Below are 25,225 nucleotides of genomic sequence, written 5' to 3' on the forward strand. Positions count from 1 at the left end.
AAATGTACTCGATTCACAATATGAATTTTTTTAGCGTGTTTGTGGAAGAAGAAAAAAACGTAAAAAAATTACATTGTGAACCTAATACATACGAAACAAACATATTGTAGACAAATATATGTTAATCAATACATTAACTAAACAAGACATAACTGAACAGGCCAAGAGGGCATCACATAATAGGACTGGATGAGACTGGACTGTACATGACAAATGTCTGCCTCGTATTTGGTACGACTTAGACTGCAAAGGACAGAACAAGACAAGTTGTCCGTAAATGTTATTTAATAATCTTACATATCATATAATAATTGTAAAGGACACATGTAAAGTAAATATTTAAATAATTTAATTTATAAATATTTTTACACAATGTAGTCGATTGTGGTGGCGGAGTTGGACGTGGCAGGGAGTGGTATGGTAGCCAATGATGGTGGTGGGGTTGGACGTGGTGGTGGGGTTGGACGTGGCGGTGGCCAACGGTGCTAGTGGTGATTGGTGGCCGAAGGTGGCGGTGGGCAGCGGTAGCCGATGGCTGGTGCTGGTGGTTATGTTGGAGATGGAGGTGGAGGTGCCTCGTGGTGGTAGTAATGGTGGCAATGGACGATGATGGTTGGTGGGCAACGACGGTTGTAGTGGTGGTGGTCGATGGAAGAGGAGGTAGAGGTGGCCGACAGTGACTACCAATGGCCGCTGGTGGTGGTTGCGGTTGCTACTAACGGTGGTGACCATTAAAACAATTATCATATTAATGGTATATATTGAATGAGGTTAGATTAGTAATATTTTAGTTTCTGTCATATTATTGTCCCATTTTGTTTCACCTACCTTTTTTTTGTCTCATACTGTTCCACCTTGTCCCAATTCCATGTTGCACCACAATGAGTTTTGTTCCTTCTTGTCTTGTCTCGTCCTATATACCAAATGCAGTTCAAATAATATATTTAAATAATAATAATAAAATCATATGAAAGAAATCTTTAAGGTGAAATTATAATATAAATCTTTACAATAATATAAAGTATTTGACAAAAACTATTAAAAACCATTTTTATGCACTATGTACTGTTTATCGATTCATATTATATAAAATTCAAGATTACAAGTAAATTGTGCGTAAATACAATTAATTAAAGGTCCATGTTTGAATTCGTGTAACTAATTACAGATAAACATAATCAAATAGAGGATAAAACATCCCATTTTAAATATAAAAAAAATTAAAATATAGTCAGGATAATCATTGAGTTCTACAAAATACTTAATTATTATATTTATAAAAATTATATTATTAAACCAAAAATTAAAAATACATAAAAAAAATTACACAAAAAGATAAGAAATTTTAAATTGTTAATTTGATACTAATATCAATATATATATATATATATATATATATATTTCAAATTTTCATGATATCTTCATATTTATATTTATTTAAGAATAAAAATATTATCATTTTTTAAGAACACATGAAATCATATTATAACATCGACTAAAAAACATTAAAATTAGGGGTGTTCCAAAAAACCATTGGACCGCTCAAACCGGCCGAACCAAGTCAAACCGGACTGATTTTGGCGGTTTGAGCGATCTGCTCTGGTTTGAAAAATAGCAAAACCGGGCGGTCCGGTCTGGTTTACGGTCTGGAACTTTTTTTAGGAGGTTTGGACCAAACTGGCCTCCAAACATATTTATTTATTTATTATTTTAGTATTACCAATCTCAAGTTTTTTTAACTTATAGGCTATGATCCAAATATACCCCTAAGCCCAACATAAAACCTAACATCTAACATAATCAAATTCAAATGAATCGCCGCCTAAAAATCCCTAAACCGATCAAAATAATTACACATTTGACATTGACGGTCTCCAAATTTTGAAATCCCTCAAAAACTCTACAAATCTATCGATCTTTCCTAATTCATGGTTTGATCTCGGCGCACATCATCAAGACATGAACCAAGTGATTCAACCAACTAAGATTTGTCTTCTATTTTGTTTAGTCAAGAATTGAAGGTTGTGAAGTCGCGAATTTTGTTATTCAATACTCATAGATGAATTGTAACTTTATTAATTTGTTTATTTTTTAATCTGTATTATATATTTATTTGTTTGGACTTTGAATTGTTTGGATTTTGCACTCAAAAGTTGTTTAATCAGGCCCGTTCCTGACAGTTTTTAGGCCCCGGGCGATTTGTAAAAAAGGGCTCTCGATAAGTACGATAAATTTTCAATATATTGTTTTTATCATCAGAAATAATATTTAATTCATATAAAACCGTTTTTCCGAGTATTCCAGGATGCAAAATCAATCATTACTCATTTGTAAATTAATATTATCTACTAGAACATTTTTATGTAGTATCAGTAATTTGTTTCATCATCAAAAACATTCTATAATATACTTTTGGTACATAGAATGACATCATTTGAGGTCACAAAGTCAATTATTCTGATTTCCGAGTGACACTATGTAAATCAATGTAAATAGATTGGTTTTCCATGTCATCTCATGTTAATGTTTTTTAACATCATTTTAAACTTTTATATTATGTTTTCGAATTTGGAAAGGAAAGAAAAGAATGAGAAAGGAAAAGAAAAATAAAAGAAAGGAGGATTTTTTTTTTTTAATAGAGAAGAAAGCGGGAAAAAAATAATGAAATAAAAATAAATTTTTATACAAGTTTTTTCCTTTCCCTAAAAAAATCTCGAGAACAGAATATTTTTCTTCTTCTATTACTTTCCTCACTTTCCTACGTAAAAGAAGATTCAAGAACATATGGTTAGGGTTAAAATAAACTTTTCTGTAATCATCGATTGTATAAATTAAAAAACTCATGTTGGTGATAGTTTAAGATTTTATTATTCTTTTAGAGATAGAATAGTACATATGATTTATACACTCAATATTAGATAATAAAAAAACAACTATGAAAAACCATTATAGTTTTATTATTCTAAATATAGATATAAGTTGTACCATCTTATATGGTTGGTAATTCTTCCAAAAGATGGAGGTTTTTATTAACTAATAACAAGAAAATCTATCATATTCTAATATAAAAGTAGAATTCACGCGAGAATGGAACAATCAAAATAGTCACCGGGAGATAAATTATAGAGAATATATCAAAGTTTTTGAAGCAAGTAGTTTTAGACGTCGGTTTTAGATAAAAAAAAAAAACTTAGAAAATCATTAATTAATATTATATAATGAACGACAAATTAACCTTTTTATGTATTTTTTTCCTCCAATATATTTAATTCATACATGTTTGGGTTTTTAATAGTTGATGAAATATCCAAATATTTTCTTGTCATATTAGATACTACTTTTTTATGTGTCTTCTATTACTAATTTCTTTGAACTACTATTATATATATTAAAAAATTTGAACCCCTAATTTTTATGGGTCCTGAATGTACGCCCGGCCCGCCCTCCCCCAGGGACGACCCTGTGTTTAATTATTACATTTATTTGTTTAGATATTTTGTTTTGTTAAATGAATATTTAATCTAAAATTCTGAATTATATATGTTTTTTAAGTCTAATATTTAAAGTCCATTAAAGGTCCAAACCGTCTAAACCGGTCAGATCTGACCATCTTTTCGTGGTCTGGTTTGACCGGTCTGGTCACTTGATGTCAAACTGTTTGGTTTGAAAATTTTATAAACCGTTATTATGATTTGGTTTGTAGTTTGAAAGGTTAAACCGACCAAACCAGACCTCAAACACGCCTGATTAAAATTGAGATGTATTTTCCTCTCTTGACTTCCCGTCCGAGTCCAAACTTAGCTTCCAAGCAAAAGATGGTGGACCAGTGCCTCTATAAAGGAAACCCCAAATCACAATTCATATTCACACCTTCAATCCCTCATCCATCCCTCAAGATTCTAACCCTAATCGTAAATTTCACATCTTGATCGCGTTGATTTTGATTACTCCGATCCCTCGAAGGCTTCATTAGCTGTTTCAAGATACGTTCAATCAACAGGTTTGATAGCTTATCGCGGCTACGATCAATATATTTCTCGATCTTTGTTACCCTAGGACTTTTCCTGTTTTAAATATATACATGTATCTCGATCAAATTGTCGACCTTCTGTTCTTCATGGGACTGCGACAAATGATTGGATCTGATTCTCACGATTCAAGATGGTGGTCCAAATGTCCAATAGATTGAGGATTTTTCCGTTAGGGTTTTTGTTTATTTACGTGTTATGTGTTGATTCTTCTGATCTTTTAGGGTTGGGTATGGATTGGGTTTGATTCGTTATTAGATTATATTTGAAACTGTAACTTGAAAGCATCTATGGAGGCTTGTGATGAATGATCGGCTTTCTGGAACAAATGGGTTCTGTCATCGATGTTGTTTGGGACCCTAATGGATGCAATGATCAACAATTTTCTGACTTCGAATTCGAAACATCGTTCATGAGTCATGAGGGTTATGATCATGGGAAGGACTCTTGGATCGAGGTTAATTCGGTTACTGTTGTGGTTATCTTCTCGAAGAGAAGGAATCTGTTCGATAAGAGAACTAATCATCAGTGTCTATTTTATTTAGTATGTCAAAGAAAGCGGATAAAAGATTCTCCGTGAAGACAGATGTATCTCTTTTCAAGAGGCTTGGAAAAGGAAATCAAGAAAATATTGCAAGAAATCATCAAGTGCAAACTGCAGTCTGCAAATATTGGTTGGAAGGAAGATGCACCAGAAATCCATGCAAATTTTTGCACTCACAACCAGCTAAAACTTCATCCAAACAATCAAAGTATACTTGGAAGAATCCCGTTTCTTTTAAATCTGAGAATTCACCGCCCATTGAGAATGCTCAACGAACCATTTTGAAGAACAAACTGGACTGTTGCCAAAATCAGAGTAAAAGTACCCTGAAGACCCAACAAAAGTTGACCGAAGTAAATGTTGGTCAAAGTAAAAGCATCCCAAAGATCCAGCAGAAGAAGCATAAGTTGTGTAATTACTGGGTGACTGAGAGCTGCAAAAAGGGCGATAAGTGTGAAAACTTGCATTCATGGTTCAGTGGTAATGGGCTCTCAATGGTGTCTCGGTTGGAAGGGCATACTAAGGTAAATGCATGCCAAGTTTTGTCATTTTTCTTCGTTCCGTTCTAGATTATGAACTTGTTTATTTATCAAAGTTTTTTATTCAGGCCGTAACTGGGATTGCGTTGCCATCTGGATCCAACAAGCTTTATTGTGGTAGCAAGGACAAATCTTTGCGAGTTTGGGATTGTAATAGTGGACAGGTTTGTTTGATTTGCTTAAATCGTTTAGCCTCGTGGAATTTCACAAAAGTAGTCATTGTAAGAGCCCACATCAGTTGGGGAGGGGAACAAAAGTTGTCTTTATTAGAGACTGTATCAGATGCGATTTATAAACCGTGAGTCGACGATATCTGGTACGGTTAGTACATCCCGCTCTACTTTTTGGAGTAGAGGTCAGGTTTGCATACATCCCACCCCCAAACCCCATATATGAGGGGGATATATTGTGTTAGTTTGGTTTAGCCTTGTGAAATATATTTTTCGTGCTCATATGACTGACTTATCATGATATTGGTACTATCTTTTTGTGTTGGTCATGAAAACTGTTGCTCTACTCTTTGGAGTAGGGGTCACATTTGCTTACATCCCACCACCAAACACCACCTCTGAGTGGGATTTACTGCGTTAGTTTGGTTTAGGCTTGTGATATTTTTGGTGCTCATATGATGACTTATCATGATGGTGATACTATCTTTTTTATGTTGGTCAGTGTGGGGCGGTTCTTGACTTTGATGACGAGTGTGCGACTTTGGTCAATGAAGGTCCGTGGATTTTTGTTGGGCTGCGAGATATGATTAAGGTAGATCCACATGCTGATGGATGATTTTGAAACGTATATCGTATTTTATTGCAAAGTATCTAGTAGCCGTTGGTGCCAAATCTTGTTAACTATATGGGTTTATACTTGTGATACTCTAGGCTTGGAACCTCAACACACAGCATGAACTCGTCATTCGAGGAAATGGTGGTCAAGTTAACGCAATTACTATGTTTGAAGACATTCTTTTTGCTGGAATGGAGGTAAACAAACGCCTAACCGTATTGATGTGATCGTTGTCTTCAGTTTGTTTTTTTTGTTAAGTCATCTCCTTTCTTCAAATTCTTCAAAGGAAAAACTCGAGAAACGTCTATGTACCCCCCACCTCCGAGTGGGATTTCAGTGCTTGTGTGGTTCGGTTGGTGTAGAAGTTGATATTAATATGTATTTGTTTTTTTTTTCTTGATGCAGGATGGTACTGTATTGTCTTGGAAATCTACTTCAGAAACCAGTTTCTCCGGAGAACCAACATCTTTGGTGGGTCACACCAAATCCGTACTTTCGCTTATTGTTGGAGCTAAAAGGCTCTTCTCGGGTTCTGCCGACCAAACTATACGAGTATGTTTTGCTTCAATCGTTATATTTTGATGATCTTTTCTTTAAAGATTCATGCATACTTGATTACACACAAACACAACTTCAATATGCCACAGTATGATATATATATATATATATATATATATATATATAGGGTTTATTTCAAATACAACCTATCGCATTTGTACAACCAATACAACCCAATAAATTGAAATATTTATGGAAATGATTAGAGTTCATTTATTATTATTTAAATATTTATGGAAGATGAATACGGTTCATTAATTATGATTAATACTTTATATTAGAAAATAATCAAAACCTCTATAAAATCACATATTAATCAAATGAAATGGACGGTTGAGATTAGGTTGTATTGGTTGCACAAATGACAAGGGTTGTATAATAACCAACCTCTCTATATATATATATATATATATATAGAGGATTTGGGTGTTCGCATCAAATTGAGATTTTACCGTTTTCAAATGGCCTTTTTATTTATTATTTAACGTAAATGAGTGAAGCTTGGGGTTTGTCGGGACCAATGCCACGAGCTTCTGGAATACAATTGGATCTTAGTAAAATTGCTATGCTTAGTGTGTGACTCGTTGATTTTTTCTCAAGTTGGGTTTTTGAGCCCTTTTTCTGATTGTGGTTCGACTTCTTTCACAGGTGTGGGATGCTGAATCTCTAGAGTGTGTGCATGTTTTAAATGGGCATACGGATGATGTAACAACGGTTCTATGTTGGGATCATTATTTGTTGTCGGGTTCCTTGGATAAAAAGATTAAGGTTTGGGCTGCAACCGGAAGTGGCAACATTGAGGAAGTTTACGAACATGATGTGGATGATGTAAGTAGTTAACGTCACATACATTTGTTTTTATGGGTCTAACCTTTTACCAGGGGTCCTCATGAAAACGGTTACTCTACTCTTTGGGGTAGGGGATTAGTCTACGTGTATTTGACCCTGTACCCCAGCCTCGGGATGGGTATACAGAGTTTGATAGTTATGTTTATGACCTTTCTCTCTCATCCCGTCAAATAAATGGTTTCTTTTGTCGATTGTTGCAGGGTGTTCTTGCTTTTTGTGGGATGCATGATGCAGAAGCGAAGCCGATCTTGCTATGTTCATGCAAAGACAATGGTGTCTGCTTATACGATCTGCCCTCGTAAGTCTTCTTGCCTATATATGTGTGTGTATATATATATATATATATATATATATATATATATATTATATGGGGGAGGGTTCATCACTGTAAATTTCATCAAAACATGTATATTGATGAATATATTCACTTGTAGTTGTATTCTATCAATGAGTATATTCATCAATGAATCTACACTGAAAAATTAGTTCATTGGTTTTTAAAGTATTTGCGATTCTCATTTGAACCGAATGAGAATCGGGCTCTCTCTCTCTCTCTCTCTCTATATATATATATATATACACACACACACACACCATCTGTCCTGAAGTTTGTGAGGTGGTTCTTGACTGTAACTGGAGTCGGTAATGAAATCTACGGTTTGTTTATAGGTTTGTTGGAAGGGGTCGAGTTTTATCGACGGTGGACATTCAAACAACCCAAATAGGTCATGGGGGTCTGTTCTTTACGGGTGATGCGGCAGGGTTGGTCTCGGTTTGGAAACTACATGGAGAACCCGAATGCAAATCCAGTTAAACGCAAACGAGAATACGTTTAGTCGATAAGTTAATTCGGTTAGTTTGAAGCAAAATTTGCATCATAGCTCGAAGGAGTAAATTGTAAATTGACACAAAGGTCTGAATGAATTCAATTTACATCTTTTGACAAAGTAGGGATCTGTTTCATATCATCTTTGATTGATCCAATAATCATGTTTGTAACTGGCAACCTTCGAACCAATCCAAACTGGATCGTTTTTGGCGGTTTGAGCGGTCTAGTCCGGTCTGGTTTGTTTGCACCTTTTTTGAGCGGTCTAGCAGTGGCGGATCTAGAAATTATTATGGTTGGGGGCACGTTTAGGAGGGTCGAAAAAATTTCGAAACCGAACAATTCGTCCGAACCAAAAAAGGTTTCGAGTTTCCATTTTCAGGATTAAACTGTTCGGTTAACCGAATAAAGATAATTGATGCGGTTGAAATAAGCTAGGCATTGACTCTACAAATGCATTGATGTGGTGGAGAGTGACTTCTAAGGCTTATGTTTTAATCTTTTAGTACTCTTCTAAGGCCTATAAAACTAACCCAACATTTGACATTATCATTTGATTTGCCTACAAAATTGCCTATAAAATTAACCCAACATAAAGCATTTACCAAGTCACCAATAAGCAAGCAACAAAATCAAAGAAGTAATCAAAATTAAAGACTAGAATTTGGAAATTAGAATTTTTACCCAAATTATTTGCTTCAATCCAGTGACTCCAAAATTACCTACAAAATTAACCAACAAAATTAACCTAAAGCATTTACCAATTACCACAAAATTAAGCAACAAAATTAACCTAAAATATCTAACCTAAAGCATTTACCAATTACCACAAAATTAAGCAACAAAATTAACCTAAAATACCTAACCTAAAGCATTTACCAATTACCACAAAATTAACCAACAAAATTAACCTAAAATACCTAACCTAAAGCATTTACCAATTATCAATTACCACAAAATTAATCTAAAATACTACACATTGAAGTTGGAAATTAGAATCTTTACCCAAGAGAATTAGAGAAAAGGCCAGACCAAGAAGGAAGACGGCAGCAGCCAGTGGCCCAGCAGCACTGCAGCAGACGGCAGCAGCACACGGTGTCCGGTCCGGTGACTCACACAGGCGGCACAGGCGCACAACAGTCAGCAGGTGAGGTCGCAGGCTCGCAGTCGCAGTGATGAAGTCATGAAGAAGAAGAGAAGAACTGAAGAAGTGAGGTCAGCTGGTTGCCTGGTCAGGTCGGCGGTCGCACCGTTGAAGACTCGCAGCGGCAGCCTCGCAGGCGTGTATGCGGTAGCCACCTTGCCGGTATGTCTTCACTCCCTTCACAATCACAGTTCACTCTCCGACTCTCGTTTCTTCCTGCACTGAAGAGGGGCCTCCTACCTCATCTTGTTGGGGGCCCAATTACACCTAATCTCAAAATACAAGTAAATTTTTTTTGGGCTTTCATATAACATTTTTGTTGGGGGGCCAGGACCCCTACGCCCTCTTACTGCATCCGCCCCTGCGGTCTAGTCCGGTCTGGTTTGTTTGCACCTTTTTTGAGCGATCTAGTCCGGTCTGGTTTGTTTGCACCTTTTTTGAGCGGTCTGGACCGAACAGACCGCCAAAAAAATACACGTATATTAATTATTAACTTTATGTTATAGGTTCAACTTTATGGTACGGTTAAAAAAATTTGTTTAATTGTTTTTCGATTTGCTCAATGATTTTTAATTATAAAGAGATATTTTTTATAGCTAGAATGGTACTCGTGCAATGCTGCGAGATAAATCTCGATTTTGATGTTCAATTTTTATTGTGTCTCTATTGATATAATACAATTTTATGTGGTTTTAAGAAAACGGTGATGTTTTTATTTTTAAATGAAATATAAATTTGAAGATAATATAAAAATTTGAAAAGAAAATAGATCGATATTAATATCAAATTAACTATTTAATATTTCTTGTTTTTTTATATAACTTTTTTAATTCAATTTTTTATTATAATTCAATTTAGAATTAATAACAAAGTGATTTATTTTTGATTTAATAATATAATTTTTTATAATATAATAATGAAAAATTCTGTTAAAACTCAATAATTATCTTAATTATATTTTAGATTTTCTATATTTAAAATGAATGTTTATCCTGTATTTGATTATGTTTATCTGCAGTTAGTTACATGAATTTAAAATAGAGTTTTAATAAGGTGTACTTACGCTAAATTACTTGTAATCTTGAATTTTAAGTAATATACATCAATAAACAGTATTTCATGTATAAAATAATTTCACAAGATGATGTTGTTTTGACATTTTTCAGACCACGTAAAGGTCGACCCAATTGTAACTTGACACCATCGACTGTAACCTTACATTCCGACAATTATTGTAGCATTTCATTATTATTGTAAACATACATTAAATATGAAAGAACCGCGAAAACTTATTGTAATTTACAATATTTTACCTTAACGTCAAAAATAAATGACGCATACTAAACTATATATTACGATCGTATGTTCGCTAAGATAAATCCGACCTATCTTTAACCGTTCGATATTCCTTCTCATCGATGTTGCGGATTCAAATCAAGTATTGATCGTCCAACACAACGTCAAGGGAGCGATCTAAAACTTTATCGCCTTTTTCTTTCTGAGTTCTAAATGTTAACGAGATCCGATGATAACTCATCTAACAAATGATCAAACACCATTGACGCGATCTCGATGCCAATTTCTTGTTTATCCTCTTTGAAATCTTTCAAGTTTATGATCTTTTCGATTTCTCGAACACACATTTCTCTCGTACCCTCTATTTCCCACTCCAAAGATTCATCGGATTCACCTCTAATCCAAGATTTTGCCACCCGCAAAACCCTTGATTCGAATTCACTATCGGTTTCTAATCCCTTTTTGGTAAATAATTCATCCCTAAAGAAGTCTAGTAACAAATAATCCATGTTTGAGTTGGATTCTTCGATTGAGGTTGTGGTTTTGACCTGATTCATTAGTTCGATCGCTTTTTCTTCGACTATGAACGATTCAACGTCATCTAATTCGATGTTTTTGTTCACTAAACTATGATCTTCAGCCACAATGAGATTCTCAAACTCTTGAATTTGTTGTTTGAGCATGAAATTTCGTCCTATTGAATAAGAAAATCGTTGATCAATATTGATTTCTAAGAAACAAAGAGTAAGAAATTATAGGAATTGGATGATGTATGAAGAACACGTACTGTCCATGTTCGCGAGGATTTGATGGAAGGAAGAGAAGGTTTCTTCATGTTCTTGTGCAAAATCAAGGACTGAAATTGGGCTAAATTGTTCCTCTTCTTCTTCGCGTACGATGTGATCCTGTATTACGATCCAGATATGATCATAAGCCCCAAATTTTATCAACAAAATTTCATCGGAATTATAGGTAATCACCGTGTTTTACCTTTGGATCTCTGGTGTTCTGGCGGATTCTATCGCCGCTGGCTACATTGATGTGGAAATTCTTCTTATCGGCGACCTCAATATCGCCGGAAAATCCACGGCACCATACCGGTGAATCACCGACTGTAAAATCACTATCGCACCAGCTACTCCTCGGCGTTCCGGCCGATGTTGTTGTGGTGGCGGTCGTGGTAGCAGTACATCGAGAAGGAGACTCAACCGTGAAATCCGACGGCCGAGGAACGTTATTCTCCTCCAGATCCGCCAAATCACGGAACGATTTCCACCGTAATATATCCTTCACCGTCACAGAAGTCGATCTCGCCATCGTAGCCTCCGGCAAACCTCCTGATGACCCGTTTTTGTTGCTCCGTGTAGATTTTGAGAAACGGCGGGAAATGCTACGGCGCAAAATGGAGGAGGATTTGACGGAGGATACGGCGGCGTGGATGAAGACGGAGATAGTGGATTTTCGTGGCCGAGGGAACGGTAGGTTTTGGTCTTGCAGAAAATCTTTGAGCCTGCGAGGTTGAATTACGCATTGTGACTCCATGAATGCAGCAGAAACGGAAGAATTCGCCATGCAAGATGAAGTTCGATCCAGAACTCTGTGTGTTTTCAGTGTGTATGGTTGTGAGGATGATGATTAGGGTTTGGATGAGGACGAAGGTGATGCCATATTGCCGTTGATGGGGAGATATATATCTTCATGTAGAAGAAGGCGATTAGAAACTTCTAATAAAACGACAAAATTAGATCAAAAAACACATATTCATTTAAATAATAAAAAAAATCACATTATTTTAATAAATCATATTATAATCACATAATTAGTTGTAATAAGATACCATGCATGAGATATTTTTTTTTTTTTCAGTGTGGGTGTTTGAGTCAGCTTTTTATGCACCGATTAATTCTGTGGACGACCACAAATGTCTTGAAGTCGTTGCTGGTGAACTTAGGGACATTTGACTAAACACCTACCTGATAAGAAGGTTTGGTTAAACGGGCCCTTACATGGTCATAAAGTTTGGCGGTGACTGAATTTGAACCCAGATAAATTGAGATTTATGCTACATTCCCTTGAGTCATAACCAGTGTGTCACAATCCAAGTAGTTTGCATGAGATGATTTTTGGATGTGTTTATGTGGTTTGAACTTGTTATAACCATTTTGCAAAGTGTTCGGTATTTGAAAAGTTGTCACATCAATACTAAGGTGATGTTTTTTTTTTTTTTTTAAAACTCTTATTTTACCACTTATGTCTGATTCGGTCAGACATAAGGCAATTCAGACCGTTTTTTTTTTTCTTTCAGAGCTACTTATCACTTATTTTCCTCTTAAAAATTAAGTGATAACCTAGCCACTTATTTTCCTCTTAAAAATTAAGTGATAACCTAGCCACTTATTTTCCTCTTAATCCTGAAGACTATCCAGAGAACCGATTTCTACTTCATCATTCGATCGACTTCACCCTCTCAATCGAGCGACTTCACCCTCCATCGATCAACTTTACCCTCCTCACCGTCTCAATCGATCGACTTCACCCTCCATCGCCTCTGGTGGCTTCAAATCGACCCAAATCAGATCCAAGTCAAGAGGGTTTTCTTCCCTGTGGGTTTTTGCCACTGTGTGTTTTCGTTCCTGTGCAAACCAGTAGTTGTGCACATTTATCCTCGTGAATCAAGGTATTTTCGTCCCTGTAGTTTTCATCATGATGGAGATTTGCATCGAATTTAGAGATGAATTTAGGCGTTGGATTTTAGAGAAGAGGTGATGGTAGACGGTGGTTGATATTGGTGGGATGAGGGTGGAGATTGAGGATGGAAGGCTTGAATTGGAGGAGAAGGAAGGCTTAAAGGAATCTTGGCAACATAAACAGAAGTGAAATCAGTAATTATACATATTCATATGTTTTGATGGTTACAAAAGCAAACTATTGATTCAGACTTCAGACTTCAGACGTTTGTCAGTTTAGAAAAACAAACAGTTTGACTGATTCAGATTTCAGACTTCAACACCACCTCTTAAAAATCAGAAGTGAAATCAGACTTCAGCACCTCTTAAAAAACAAACGCCACCTAAAAATGGATTCTCGGGCTGTAGTAAACGCTTCGAAGCAACACTAGGGGGAAGATATTGAGTTCAGACATATCAGTTCTTAAAACCATGCAAAACAATCCTAAAGTCTAAGGTGTCATTTAGAGTTCACTTTGCTAGAATAAACAAAATTACGGTTCCTATATGTTAGCTAGGCAATCACAATTCTTTGTTATACCATCCACTGGTGTTGGCTCTCCAGTCTAATGGTAGGAAGAGCTAAATTTCAACCACAAAGGTGGTGTCTGATTGGTTTGAGTTTGAGCTCCAAAGTCAAAAGTGTATAGAGGTCTCAGGTTCAAATCCAATGAGGAATAAAATCCCATTGTGACCATGGAGGTTTAAATGCGATGACTCCAGAGTCCCCGTAAAGCAGGTAGTTGTCTTGAGGTTGGATATCCATGTTAATTAAAAAAAGAGCTAAATTCCTATTGTAATGTTCTGAGCATTGATAAATACGCTATTTTTTTGTTAAAATAATATAAAAATTGATTCGACTCTTCAATAATCATATCATCATAAAAATTTATTTCTCCGAATACTATAAACTAATTATTTTAATTTTTAACATTTTCTATTTTGAATTATAATTATATAATAAAAACAAGGTTAAAATTATCTGAAATACTAAATACACACAATAACATCACTCTTGCCCCCACCCCATCCATATGTGGGGGTTGCTGGGGGCAGGTAGGGTGGGGCGAGACAGTGGGGTGGGGCTAGAGTGGGGAAGTAGGTGGCAGGGTGGTAGCTGTGACGATTACAATATCAGGATGGTGTTAGTGGTAGGGTGGAGTAGGGCAAGGTGGGGCGGGCGGTATGGTGGGGTGGGTAGGGGTAGGTGGTAGTTGTGATAATGATAGTGTTGGGATAGTGGTTGGGTGGCTGGGGGCCTGGCAGTGAGTGGATATGACGACAACAATAGTGCCATGATGTTTAGTGGTGGGTTGGGTTGGGGTAGGGTGGGGTGCGAGTGAGTGCAGGTTGTGAAGACGACAATAGTGGTGTGGGGGTTAGGTTAGGGGCGGGGTGAAGAGGAGGGGCGGGGCGGTGGGAATGGGTGGCGGGGTGGTAGCTGTGATGACGACAATGGTGGGATAGTGGTCGGGTGGCAGGAAGTGGGTGGTTATGATGGCAACAATAATGGCATGGTGGTTAGTGGTGGTTGGAGTAGGGTGGGTGAATGACAGTTGTAACGACGACAACAATGGTGTGGTGGTGGGGGTTAGATTAGGGGCGTGACAGTAATGATAGTAGCATGATCATAGTAGGGATGGTGGTGGTAGGGGGTTAGGGATGTGGCATGACGAACAATAGTAGCATGGTCGTGGTGGGTGGTGATGAAATTCAATTCCTTCCATTATGCCAAAGAATGACGAATTCATTAATTTGTGGAATTCAATGGAATTTGAAGGATTCCATCCATTTCAAGAAATGAACCAAACAAAAGAATTTGAATTTTGTCAAAGGAATTTGTCATTTCAATTCCATCAAATTCCTTCAAATTCCACGAACCAAACGACCCCTATGTTTCTTTCATCTATTTTAAAAACAAACTTCGGTTTTTCTAAAACAAAATTACGTAAACCCTCACCCCTCTTATATAGGCATGGCAACAGGGAGGAGATGAGACGAGTTTTCTAATCCCTGGCCCCGGTTTATATGAACGGCCCTCGACAGGTACGAGGATTAATATCTCATCCCCAGTTTATTTTTTGGTCATACCCTGGTCAAACCCCAATCCTTGTTCTCGGTCAAAACCTAATTTTAAAGAATAAATAATGTATATATATATATTTATACATATATTAATAAAATTATATACCGGGTATGGGGCGGGTTGGGGAATACGCTCCCAGGCCCTGTCCCCAATCCCGGTTTGAGTCTACCGAGGATCCCCGGTCTCGAGACCTGTTTTAGCAGAACGGGTCGGGTGAGCCAGGTTCCCTACCTGGAATGGGCAAATCACTATCCCTACTCTTACAAAACTACATAATGTTCTGTGAATTATGCCGGATACCAGATATAAAGCAGTGATTTCAAATTCAGATATCGGCATTGTTATTTTCGATAAATGACAAAAATATTTATATAGAATAATGAAAAATTAAAATATTATTATAAAATGAATAAAATAGAAAGGATCCAATGATAATACATTGAATGAAGCAAAATATTTGTTTGAGAGACAAGATATGGGTTGGTCTTTGACTGTTCACAACCAGACAAAAGCCAGGAGACTCATTTTGGACCGGAGTAAAAATACCTAAATTTTATCATTATTTATATTTATATATTTATTATTATTATTTATCTAATATTTTAATGAAAAAAAGGGTCGGTGAATATCGAGCGTTTAACAACTACTAAAAGGGTACTCGCATAGTACAGCAAGATAAATCTTGATTTTAATATTTTATTTTATTATTTATCTCAGTCGATGTTATAATATGGTTTTATGTGATTTTGAAAAAACGATGATGTTTTTAATTTTAATAAAATATAAATATGAAGATATCATAAAAATTTGACAAAAATATATCGATATCAGTATGTTCAATGATTAGTTTGCTTGATTCGGCAAGTTTAAGGACTTATTTAGGGCAAATTGCATGAAAAAGTAATGTATCTTAACTTGATTATTATTTTGGGTGACGTACTTTCAAAACTTCCATTTTGGTAACTAAAATGTAAAGTTTTAAACATTTAAGTATCCGTGTAACCGGTTGAAAACTAATTTTAGATTAAAAAAAAAGACTAAGTTTAGATTAAAAAAAAATCCATGTCACTAACCACGCCAGCAAATAATACTGAGTTGAATACCACATCACTCGCCACATCAGCATGATAACCGGTTAATGCTTCAACTGGTTATTTACAAAGAAATTAGGACGTTGAATGATTAAGGAAGACCCATGATACAAAATAATTCAGAAGGTTTTAGAACCATTAAGAGGTAGACCTTTTTTTGCCAAATAAGATTCACCTCTTAACGATTCAGAGACTGTTTCTTAATGGAACTATTAAGAGGTAAACAAACAAACCCCTAACTCCCGTTAACTCCATGAGGTAATTTTGTGATTTTTCAAGGTAAAAAAGCGTCTGTCCAATTAGCAACAAAAATAAGTAGAAACATAGTTCCAATAAAAGGAACTCAATGACCATATTCTTCTCCAATTTGAGTTTTACTCGCATATCAGATAAATTCAAGGACATATTCAAAGAAATTCTTACTGTCGGTCGGAATGGTTTGTTGGTTTCAAAGGGTTACATTATCATATAGTTTATCAGTTAGGTTTTCCCAAACTAAGTTTATCAACTAACAATTTGTTTATTAGCCACCAAAGGTCTATAGCCTAGCGGTATGTGAGTCATTGGTCTCCTAGTAGTTGAAGGGTTCAAACTTCACCAAATGTGAGGATGGTGTGTGAGTTTATTTTTTCTATTTGTCATATATAAATATTATATACTTAAAAAAACTTGTTTATTACCCAACAACTGGTGTTTCAGTTAACAGCTAATTTATTAGTCAACAAATTTATCAAATATAGCAATACGGAGTCGGATTAAACCACTGATAGATAAAGCAGTCCAAGTTTGGAGATTAGTATAAAGATATGGTGTTGATATAAATAAAGACATGGGAAGATGTAAAGAAACTTCACTGCTATCTACTTCCAACTCATTTTCACGTGTCAACTGTATTTCTTTAAATTAAAACCAGATAAAAACACAGATTTGATCAAGATACAGGTAAAAACGTGTATTCAGTATTGTTTTTGGACATATGTCTCGATAGGCATGATTTGAATACAATGTTTTAAATACGAGAAATTAAAATATTAAAAAAAAACAATTTTTTTAGGGAACATGAAGATGTTTCCTAAGACGCATACAAATAAATATATTTTTGATACTGAGTGTGGGATAACGTGGCCTCTTTTTCCTCTCAATAATTAAATATTATTATTTTTTTATTTTTTAATATCTGAATATAATATGTTATTTTGTTCGGTTCGAGATTTCGGCCGAAATGAAATCGAGTCGAATGACTTGGACCCACGTTGTAAATTATCGTACTGGGTGTCTTATGATCACATTTATTGGACTGTAAGATACACAAAATCTCGAGAGTGAAGTGACGTGTGATGTTTTAATTTGACATCGGTAGTTTAGTAATTTACCAATCTTATTCCATATCATTACTTTCTGTTTATATTTTGGTGGGTAAGAAGAAATGCATTTTTGTCTCGTTCAGATAATGCCTTCGTCTTGTCCTATCTGGTCTGATGCTGCATCAAATATGGGACGAAAAAAAACATTGTGCTGCGTACCAAATGCGCGATTAGATTGCACATATTAAGCCCCCTTAGATCGACGGTACGGTTTATGGGTTTGTCAGACTGTTAATCTCTGAGTCCCGTATGATTAAGCGAAGTACGCGTAAGTTGATCTGAACACCCATGGTTATATATATATATATATATATATATAAAATAGATCTTGTGTAACATCTGTTTGAGTTTAATTATCGTTTACAGATACATGATTATTTGATTATTCACATTTTTGTTTATTTTAGACCGTTCTTTTTATGAAAATTAATAATAAAAACGTTTAAAATTTGCGATAAGGATGTAATTTAGAGGATGATATAAAATCGGTAACAAATAGGAACGTGTAACGGGACAAAACCATATCAGTCATAAACTGGAAAACTAAGAACATGGGAACTAATAACAGTTTCGTATGATAATTGTTTACTCTCAAACAGTATTGTGAATCATACTCGGATTGTGAACTAGTGATTCGAGCTTAATTTCTCAGATAAATAACGTTTAACTGAAGTTAAAATGGTTTAAGCTGAAATAAATTGTTAACAGACTATAAGGATTAAGGGTGCTCAAAAACCCAACCAACCCGATCGACCCAACCCAACCAAACATGAAATAACTCAACCCAAAACAATCCAATGTCTAATCGAGTTGTAAAATTGTCAAACTGTAGGTATTGTGTTGATATTGAGTTACTATTATTTGAATCCAACCCAACCTGATGAACTCGATATCCTTTTATTTTTTGGGTTTGATATAATTGTTGAATTTATATTAATATGTACATTAGACAATTACACTATCATGTATGCTCTTCATATATACATATTTTTAATCTATTAACATCTTTACTTATTCGTATATATGTTCAGTAACTGTGAACATATATATGTAAATTGAGAAAATTAACTGAATCTGATATACGTAAGAAATATGGATAAATTGTATCAAATGGTTGATGATGAAAAAGAAATTATGAGTAGAGAAATACTATATTCTAGGTTAAAAGAATATTTTAATGTACTAAAATATCAACCCGACCAACCCATATGGGTTGGGTTAAGATTTTTCAAACCGCAAGCATTGAATTAGGTTGTTTAAATGTTTTCAATCCGATCAATCCACCCCATGAGCACCCCTAAATCCCTAATAAGGATACCAATTTGGACCAAAATGAGAACAATTTATTTTTATGTATTTAGAAGATAACATCGGTTTTAACGTATTTGACATGCCACATTCCATTTTTGACGGTTTATCACGAGTAATGTACATCAATCGATTAATAGAGGGATCTGAACAAATCAAGAACGTTTTAGTCATTTTCGAGAAATTCACGAGCCCAAGTTTGAAAAATAGTTTTGAAGACTTCTCCAGATGAAAACGACGCTCAAAGAATGCCCAAAGCCAACCAAAACAAAGAGTTACGTCACCTAGCCACGCTACTAAAGTCGCGACCTGAAAGCAACATGTTCGATCCAACTCGTGCCTACAGTCGCTTATGTCCCTAGTTCATGTGTTTAAAGTTATTAGCTACGGTTTTATTGATTCATTCATCCTTACAAAAAATACTCGGGTTCGGTACGATATCGGGCTACCTTTGCGATATCAAGAGCTGGGAGAACGCGTCATGATTGAAGATTTGAAGTTGTTCTCGTTACATGGTAGCGGGTATTCAACAAAAACAAGATTTTCACTCTAAACCGTATAMGATTGCGACGTGTTTGTTTTTATGAATTCTCTTACGTTTTACTTGTTTGCTACCATCCTCAACATGAACTAATCTTTAGATGTTGGGGGCTCGACGGATTGGTTTTGCGATCAGTGAAGCATATGAGTTTGTGTTTAACGTCATTGTTTGCCTGATCACCTTGCACATGATGTACTGATTGATGGTGATTTACGGTTAGAATTATCGTTCATATACCTAAAGTCATAACTTGGATATGACTTCAGCAGAATCAGAAAATCCCGAACTTAGGGGTTGTTTACCAAACGCTTATTAGGTAAGCGCTTATAGGTAATAGTAGGGGTGTTCGCGTTGTGTGTTGCTACGGTTTGAGGCCAAACCACAAAATGGAAAATCCTACTGTGAAATGCAATGCGGTATATACAGTTTGTACCTAACGCAGTTTACACCTACAATCCAATAATTATAAGATTAAGACCTTATTGTAAAATCAACGATAACGTGACCGTAGTTCAAACGAATAAAAAGTTTAAATTAAATCTGGGTTTGAGTTGACTCGGTCGTCTCCTTCTTCCTTTTCGCCCTCCCGCTCAATCACCATTCTTCAAAACCACAGAAAGCTATGGGATTACGAGTGATCATGATCATCGGAATCTCAGTTAAACGGGAGCAATCGATCTTTTGTTTAATTTTCAGGAAAATGGGAGTTGGCGGGAAATTTTGGGGTTTACATAAACCCTATTCGCAAACAGAAGGTTCCCATTTGCTAACAAAACAATTGTTCATCATGAAACCTCAATTGAAGTTCTCTATAGAAACCCTAATGGTGGACGCATTGCCTTCCGCGCCATCAACTTCTTATCCAAGGTAATGTAGCACTCAATTTACTCTTGGTCGAGTGATTTGATTAAATTTTGGATGGTTTTTGCCTTTTGGGGTTGTTTATTGTCGGTTTTTGTGAGATGGGTGTTTAATTTTGCTTGCTGAACTTAATTTAGTTTGCATTCTTGATTGTAAATTAGTTTGAAACACTGCACTCCGTATGATTTAGGGTTTTCTTCAAGGCACAAAAATTTCATGAAAATGAGAAAATTTACATCAAATTGGTAACAAATAAGAACTGAGAATTACACACATCAAAGGTTGAATGAGTTATTGTTTCATATAAAATTTATTTGAAAGTTATATCAAATCTATTGAATATTTAATAGTATAGTATAATTAAGGTTGAAATATACAAAACAAAACAATAACCAACATGGGGTGCCTGATTGGTTTGAGCTTGACTCAAAAGGTCAAAAGTACTAGGAGGTCTCAGGTCAAACCCAAGGAGGAATAAAAATCGCCTTGTGGCCACGGAGGTTCAAATGCTCTGACTTCGGGCTATCTGCAAAGCAGGTGGTCGCCTTGGGATTAGGCAGCTCGCATAGCGGGTTGGATATCCAGGTTATTCAAAAAAAATATATACAAAACAGAAAAATTTCTAAAGTTGATTGTATTCTTTTTCTTTTTGGAGATTTTGACTTTTGCTTCTCCGAAATTATAAAGAATTTGTCGGAGATGCTCTTAAAGATTTTATTTGGCCAAGACTCAAGGATTTTCGAGGCCTGACACCGGAAGCATGTTACAGATGAGTTGATGATGTGATGACATATGTACTTTTTCCTTATAAGTTATAACTATTTGAATTTAAGAATTATTCAGCTTTTGTTATATTAATAACATTATGGAAATGCATGTTTTATATGTTGAATTTCTACCTTATAGTTTCTTTTGCCTATGCTGGGTTAGTTCTCTTTGTTATAGCAGTGGAGATGTGTCGAGGCAGGGCGCTTTTGGTCGAACCTAGAGCTTATTCAGCAGGTGACAATCATGCGGTCTCTTAAATTTCATTTTGTTTCACATTACTAGAACCTTGTTTTGTGCAAAAATTGTCACCTCTTATTTTTGGATGTCCCATGACCATTGCAACATTTTTGTTTTCGGAAAGCTCTTGAGTTGCAATTAATGTGACTATTGGAGTCTCATGTCGGCTAGACTTGGACCATTTCTTTTGTATATATGTTGGAAAGCTCTTTTGGAGAGTGATCTAAGGCAGGGTTTACTGGGCTCGTGTGGTCTGGTTTAGAGGGAGTATTTTGTAACACCCCAAAGCCCAAAGTAACAGTCTGGCCATATAACTTCCGATTCAACTTAAAACCATGGTGGAAGTTATTGGTAGCCCACAACTTGAGGCTTATAAGGAGCTTACAAATCCCATTTTCTATTCATGTGGGATGAGTTGTTACATATTATTTTTTGTAACGCTGATAAATTGTATGTGTAAATAAAATAAGAAACAAATACTAGATTTACTCTCTTCCTTCCAATACGTTAGTCACTTCAGGATTTTTGGACCTCATGATGTCACTTGCTTGGCTAATCAAGGACAATCAACATAATTTATCTTTCTGTGTGTGAAGGCAATTAACTATTGCATAACTTACAAGGGTAAAAATGGAGTAAAGTTTTGTAACCATTACAAATCTACCAGTAGTGTGCCAAAACCTTAAACGATTGGGTTGAACAAAGAAGCCCTAAAACCACCAAATCAAACTGAACCATACCAAACCGTTTGATGGTCGGTCTTTTGTAACCATTACAAATCAACCACCCATTTTAATATTTGCTTAACATTTTATTATATTATATGTGTAATATGCAGGCCGTTTAGTGAGTTTCCAATTAGGAGCATGACCTTTTTTTAATCTTAATGACCTACTAATGATCTGCCTCTGCCTCTGGTGTAAAATGCCCCCATGAAATCATGAAAATACACTAGAAAGTTAGTTTTTGTCAAAGTGACTTTTATAGGTTATTTATAGAAATAGCCCTGTAAGATGCTTACTATGCTATTTATATAGAAAAGAATCTACGAAAGCACCTAAAATAACATAAAAAACCAAACGAAACTGATCCGTTTTCCCACTCGAAAGTAGGGTGTGGGAGGGGTGAGATGTACGCACAAGTGACCTCTACCCCAACAGGGTAAACGACTATTTCCATGAAGGCCCCCGACTTGTGCTAGAGTGTGAGTAAACAAAATTGGGAGAAATAAAGATTAACATATGGTGAAAGAAGCCTGAAAAAAGTGACGAAAAAGTAACGAGTATGTGCATTGATAACATACGAAAAGGTAGGAAAGACAGGATACATAGAGCAAAAAAGGCCAAACAACACATCTCCTGCCTAAAATGCCAGCCCTCTACCCCAACCTATTTAACTCCCTTGTGTTCAACCATGGTAGCTCCCACCCTCAAAACTAGTATGCTACCCTAGTCCTCCCTCTCCTAGTACTCCTATTAGAGGTCATGTCCACTAAAATGTCAAAAAACTAAATTGATTTTTTGAATAAATATAAAATTATAAGTAAAGTGAACATGTAGTTAATGGTAATTATTGTCTGAGCGTGAAACTGATTGAAACTGATTGTAAATTGGAATTGTGAGTCAAAGTTTGTAACTTTATAATGCATAGCATAGTTGGGCTCAAACCGCCCAAGTTTTTTGGAAGGGTGTCCCAGGTTATGCCTAGACTAATCCCGGCAAATTGTGACTGCAAGAAATCATCCTTGATAAACTCAGTCTAGGTGACTAATGGAGTTTCCTATCCATGATTTTGTTATTTACTGGAATAATTTGATTGCATTAATATATAGGATGAATCTTTGAGATGGGTAGAAAGATAAAGAGCAAGTGCGATTTCAAAATTAAACCACATGCTCCACTGCTTGTGCGGCGAACGCTCCCAAAGGCGACCCTCTCGAGTTTCAAGGAACAAGCTTAGTCAGAGTTTCAAAGAGTTGGGTGCAAAATACTGTATTTCTATGCACACCATTCCTAGTCTTTAAATTCACTAGACTTTCTCAGTGGAACCAAAAAAAAAAAATTCCACAGTCTGCCACCGATAGGTGGTCGATCGTGTTTCTTTTCGGGATAAAAAAGAAATAAGCCTTGGGTAAAAAAAATAGTGGGTGCAGGTTTCTTTTCACAGATTTTACGAACATAAGTTCTTATATTCATATTTGCCACCTTCCCACTCACACGGCTTCTTCTATTGAAGAACGAGATACGGTTGTCAAATGGGGGAAGAGGAACGGCCTGACATGACGTTTGCTAGGAATCAAGTCTTTCAGGTGCCCACAATTGTTCTATATGCCTAGAATCGAACCCTGGGCAGGTGGGATACGCCACCACATCCCTCTGAGCCTCAACCACTACGCCACAACCCTTGAGATCGTCAAACTACCAAGGTTTTGACCGCAGGGTTGGCTGGTGTTTTCTAATTTTAAACGACCCAATTTTGTTTTGGTCCCATGTAACCATTCAAAACTGACCGAACCAAACATGTTTGGGACCATTAAGCGACTAAGATTTTAGAACATGGAAAGTATGGAAGGGCTAATTACATGGCTTGTGTTACAACCTCACTAATTTAGATTTGAGTGTTTATGAGTAATGCTAGCTTATACAATTCTTGAAGTTATAAATTTATATGAGTAGATTGTCGATAGTCAGATCCATACAAACAAATATGTCTTTTGCTCAAAATATATAAATGAAGACAATGTATAATCATTTTGGTATGAACATTGCCGACCTTACTATAATAATTTATAAGTACCGAAATGAATTTGGTTATCAAACATCTAAAATCTATTTTAATGGATGTGACCAACTGCTAGTCTTATTTCTTACTTTAACAAACCTTAGGGTTTGTTTGTTAGCAACTTAATGAGCTTAATGAGACTCACAGCTTATTTGGTCAGCTTACATGATTGTTTGGTATTGGCTTAATTATATAGAAAGTGACTTATTCAGTAAGCTTCTAAGTTCTAGGGGGGAGCTTTATGCAGGAAGCCCAGTTTTTTCCAAACGTGTCTCTCCCAATTAAAAAACACGCTATTTTCATCTATGAAAAAACCCTCCCAAACAAAAACCTTTCCAATCTATACAGATAGATCAATTCACACAGACAACTTATCCTCACATGACTTGATAGAAAACCAACCAAACATCCCCTTAGTGTTGATTCAAATAGAAATGTCAAAACAAAGTGCTTTGACTTTGATTAGATAAGTTTGACTCCTATTTAATTCTGTTTCTAGCTATCATATCTTAATTACATAGTTCTTTTTTTGGGGCAATATTCAAGCTCAAATTATCTATTTTTCCTCATTGTAACCATATTAATTTTTGGTCCCTGGATGCCCTTTTTGTTGTTGTTGATGAGAATTTCGTATGCTAAACAAAATAGCGAAACAATTTTATAGAACTATTTGTCTAGTCAAACGTTGCAATTTTTATGGGGGCAAAAGAATAAACGATATATGTCTATCTTGTTCATCAATCTTCATAGATTCATTTGGTTTATCGTCTTCTTTTTGATTTTTGATTTTTCTCTCTCTCTTACTATCTCTTCTCTATCATTACCCTTGATATAAATGTCGGGCACACCTCTAATGCATGAGAAACCACCTTATTTCTTAATGGTATGTGTA

General features: G+C 35.7%; 2 protein-coding genes across 3 annotated transcripts; one reads left to right on the forward strand and one right to left on the reverse strand.

Moving 5' to 3' along the window:
* Positions 1–3,855: 3,855 nt before the first annotated feature.
* LOC112526965 (zinc finger CCCH domain-containing protein 48-like) lies at positions 3,856–8,251 on the forward strand. Of its 2 annotated transcripts, XM_025137419.1 has the most exons (10): positions 3,856–4,000; positions 4,253–4,485; positions 4,574–5,096; positions 5,180–5,275; positions 5,784–5,873; positions 5,993–6,094; positions 6,303–6,449; positions 7,104–7,283; positions 7,505–7,602; positions 7,974–8,251. In XM_025137419.1, the coding sequence occupies exons 2-10, from the start codon at positions 4,448–4,450 to the stop codon at positions 8,116–8,118; spliced, it is 1,419 nt and encodes a 472-aa protein (XP_024993187.1). In that variant the 5' UTR covers positions 3,856–4,000; positions 4,253–4,447; the 3' UTR covers positions 8,119–8,251. The 2 variants fall into 2 exon arrangements, with proteins under 2 accessions (XP_024993187.1, XP_024993188.1); XM_025137420.1 differs by lacking the exon at positions 4,253–4,485.
* Positions 8,252–10,498: 2,247 nt separating this feature from the next.
* On the reverse strand, positions 10,499–12,191 carry LOC112526672. Its single transcript, XM_025137051.1, has 3 exons — positions 11,561–12,191; positions 11,358–11,475; positions 10,499–11,264 (listed from the first exon to the last, which is right to left on the reverse strand). Exons 1-3 carry the CDS (start codon positions 12,140–12,142, stop codon positions 10,780–10,782), a joined length of 1,185 nt encoding a protein of 394 aa, XP_024992819.1. The 5' UTR covers positions 12,143–12,191; the 3' UTR covers positions 10,499–10,779.
* Between the last annotated feature and the right edge of the window lie 13,034 nt (positions 12,192–25,225).

The sequence above is a fragment of the Cynara cardunculus genome (assembly GCF_001531365.2).
Source record: "Cynara cardunculus var. scolymus isolate 2C chromosome LG 14, CcrdV1, whole genome shotgun sequence".
In the NCBI taxonomy this organism is placed as follows: Eukaryota; Viridiplantae; Streptophyta; class Magnoliopsida; order Asterales; family Asteraceae; genus Cynara; species Cynara cardunculus.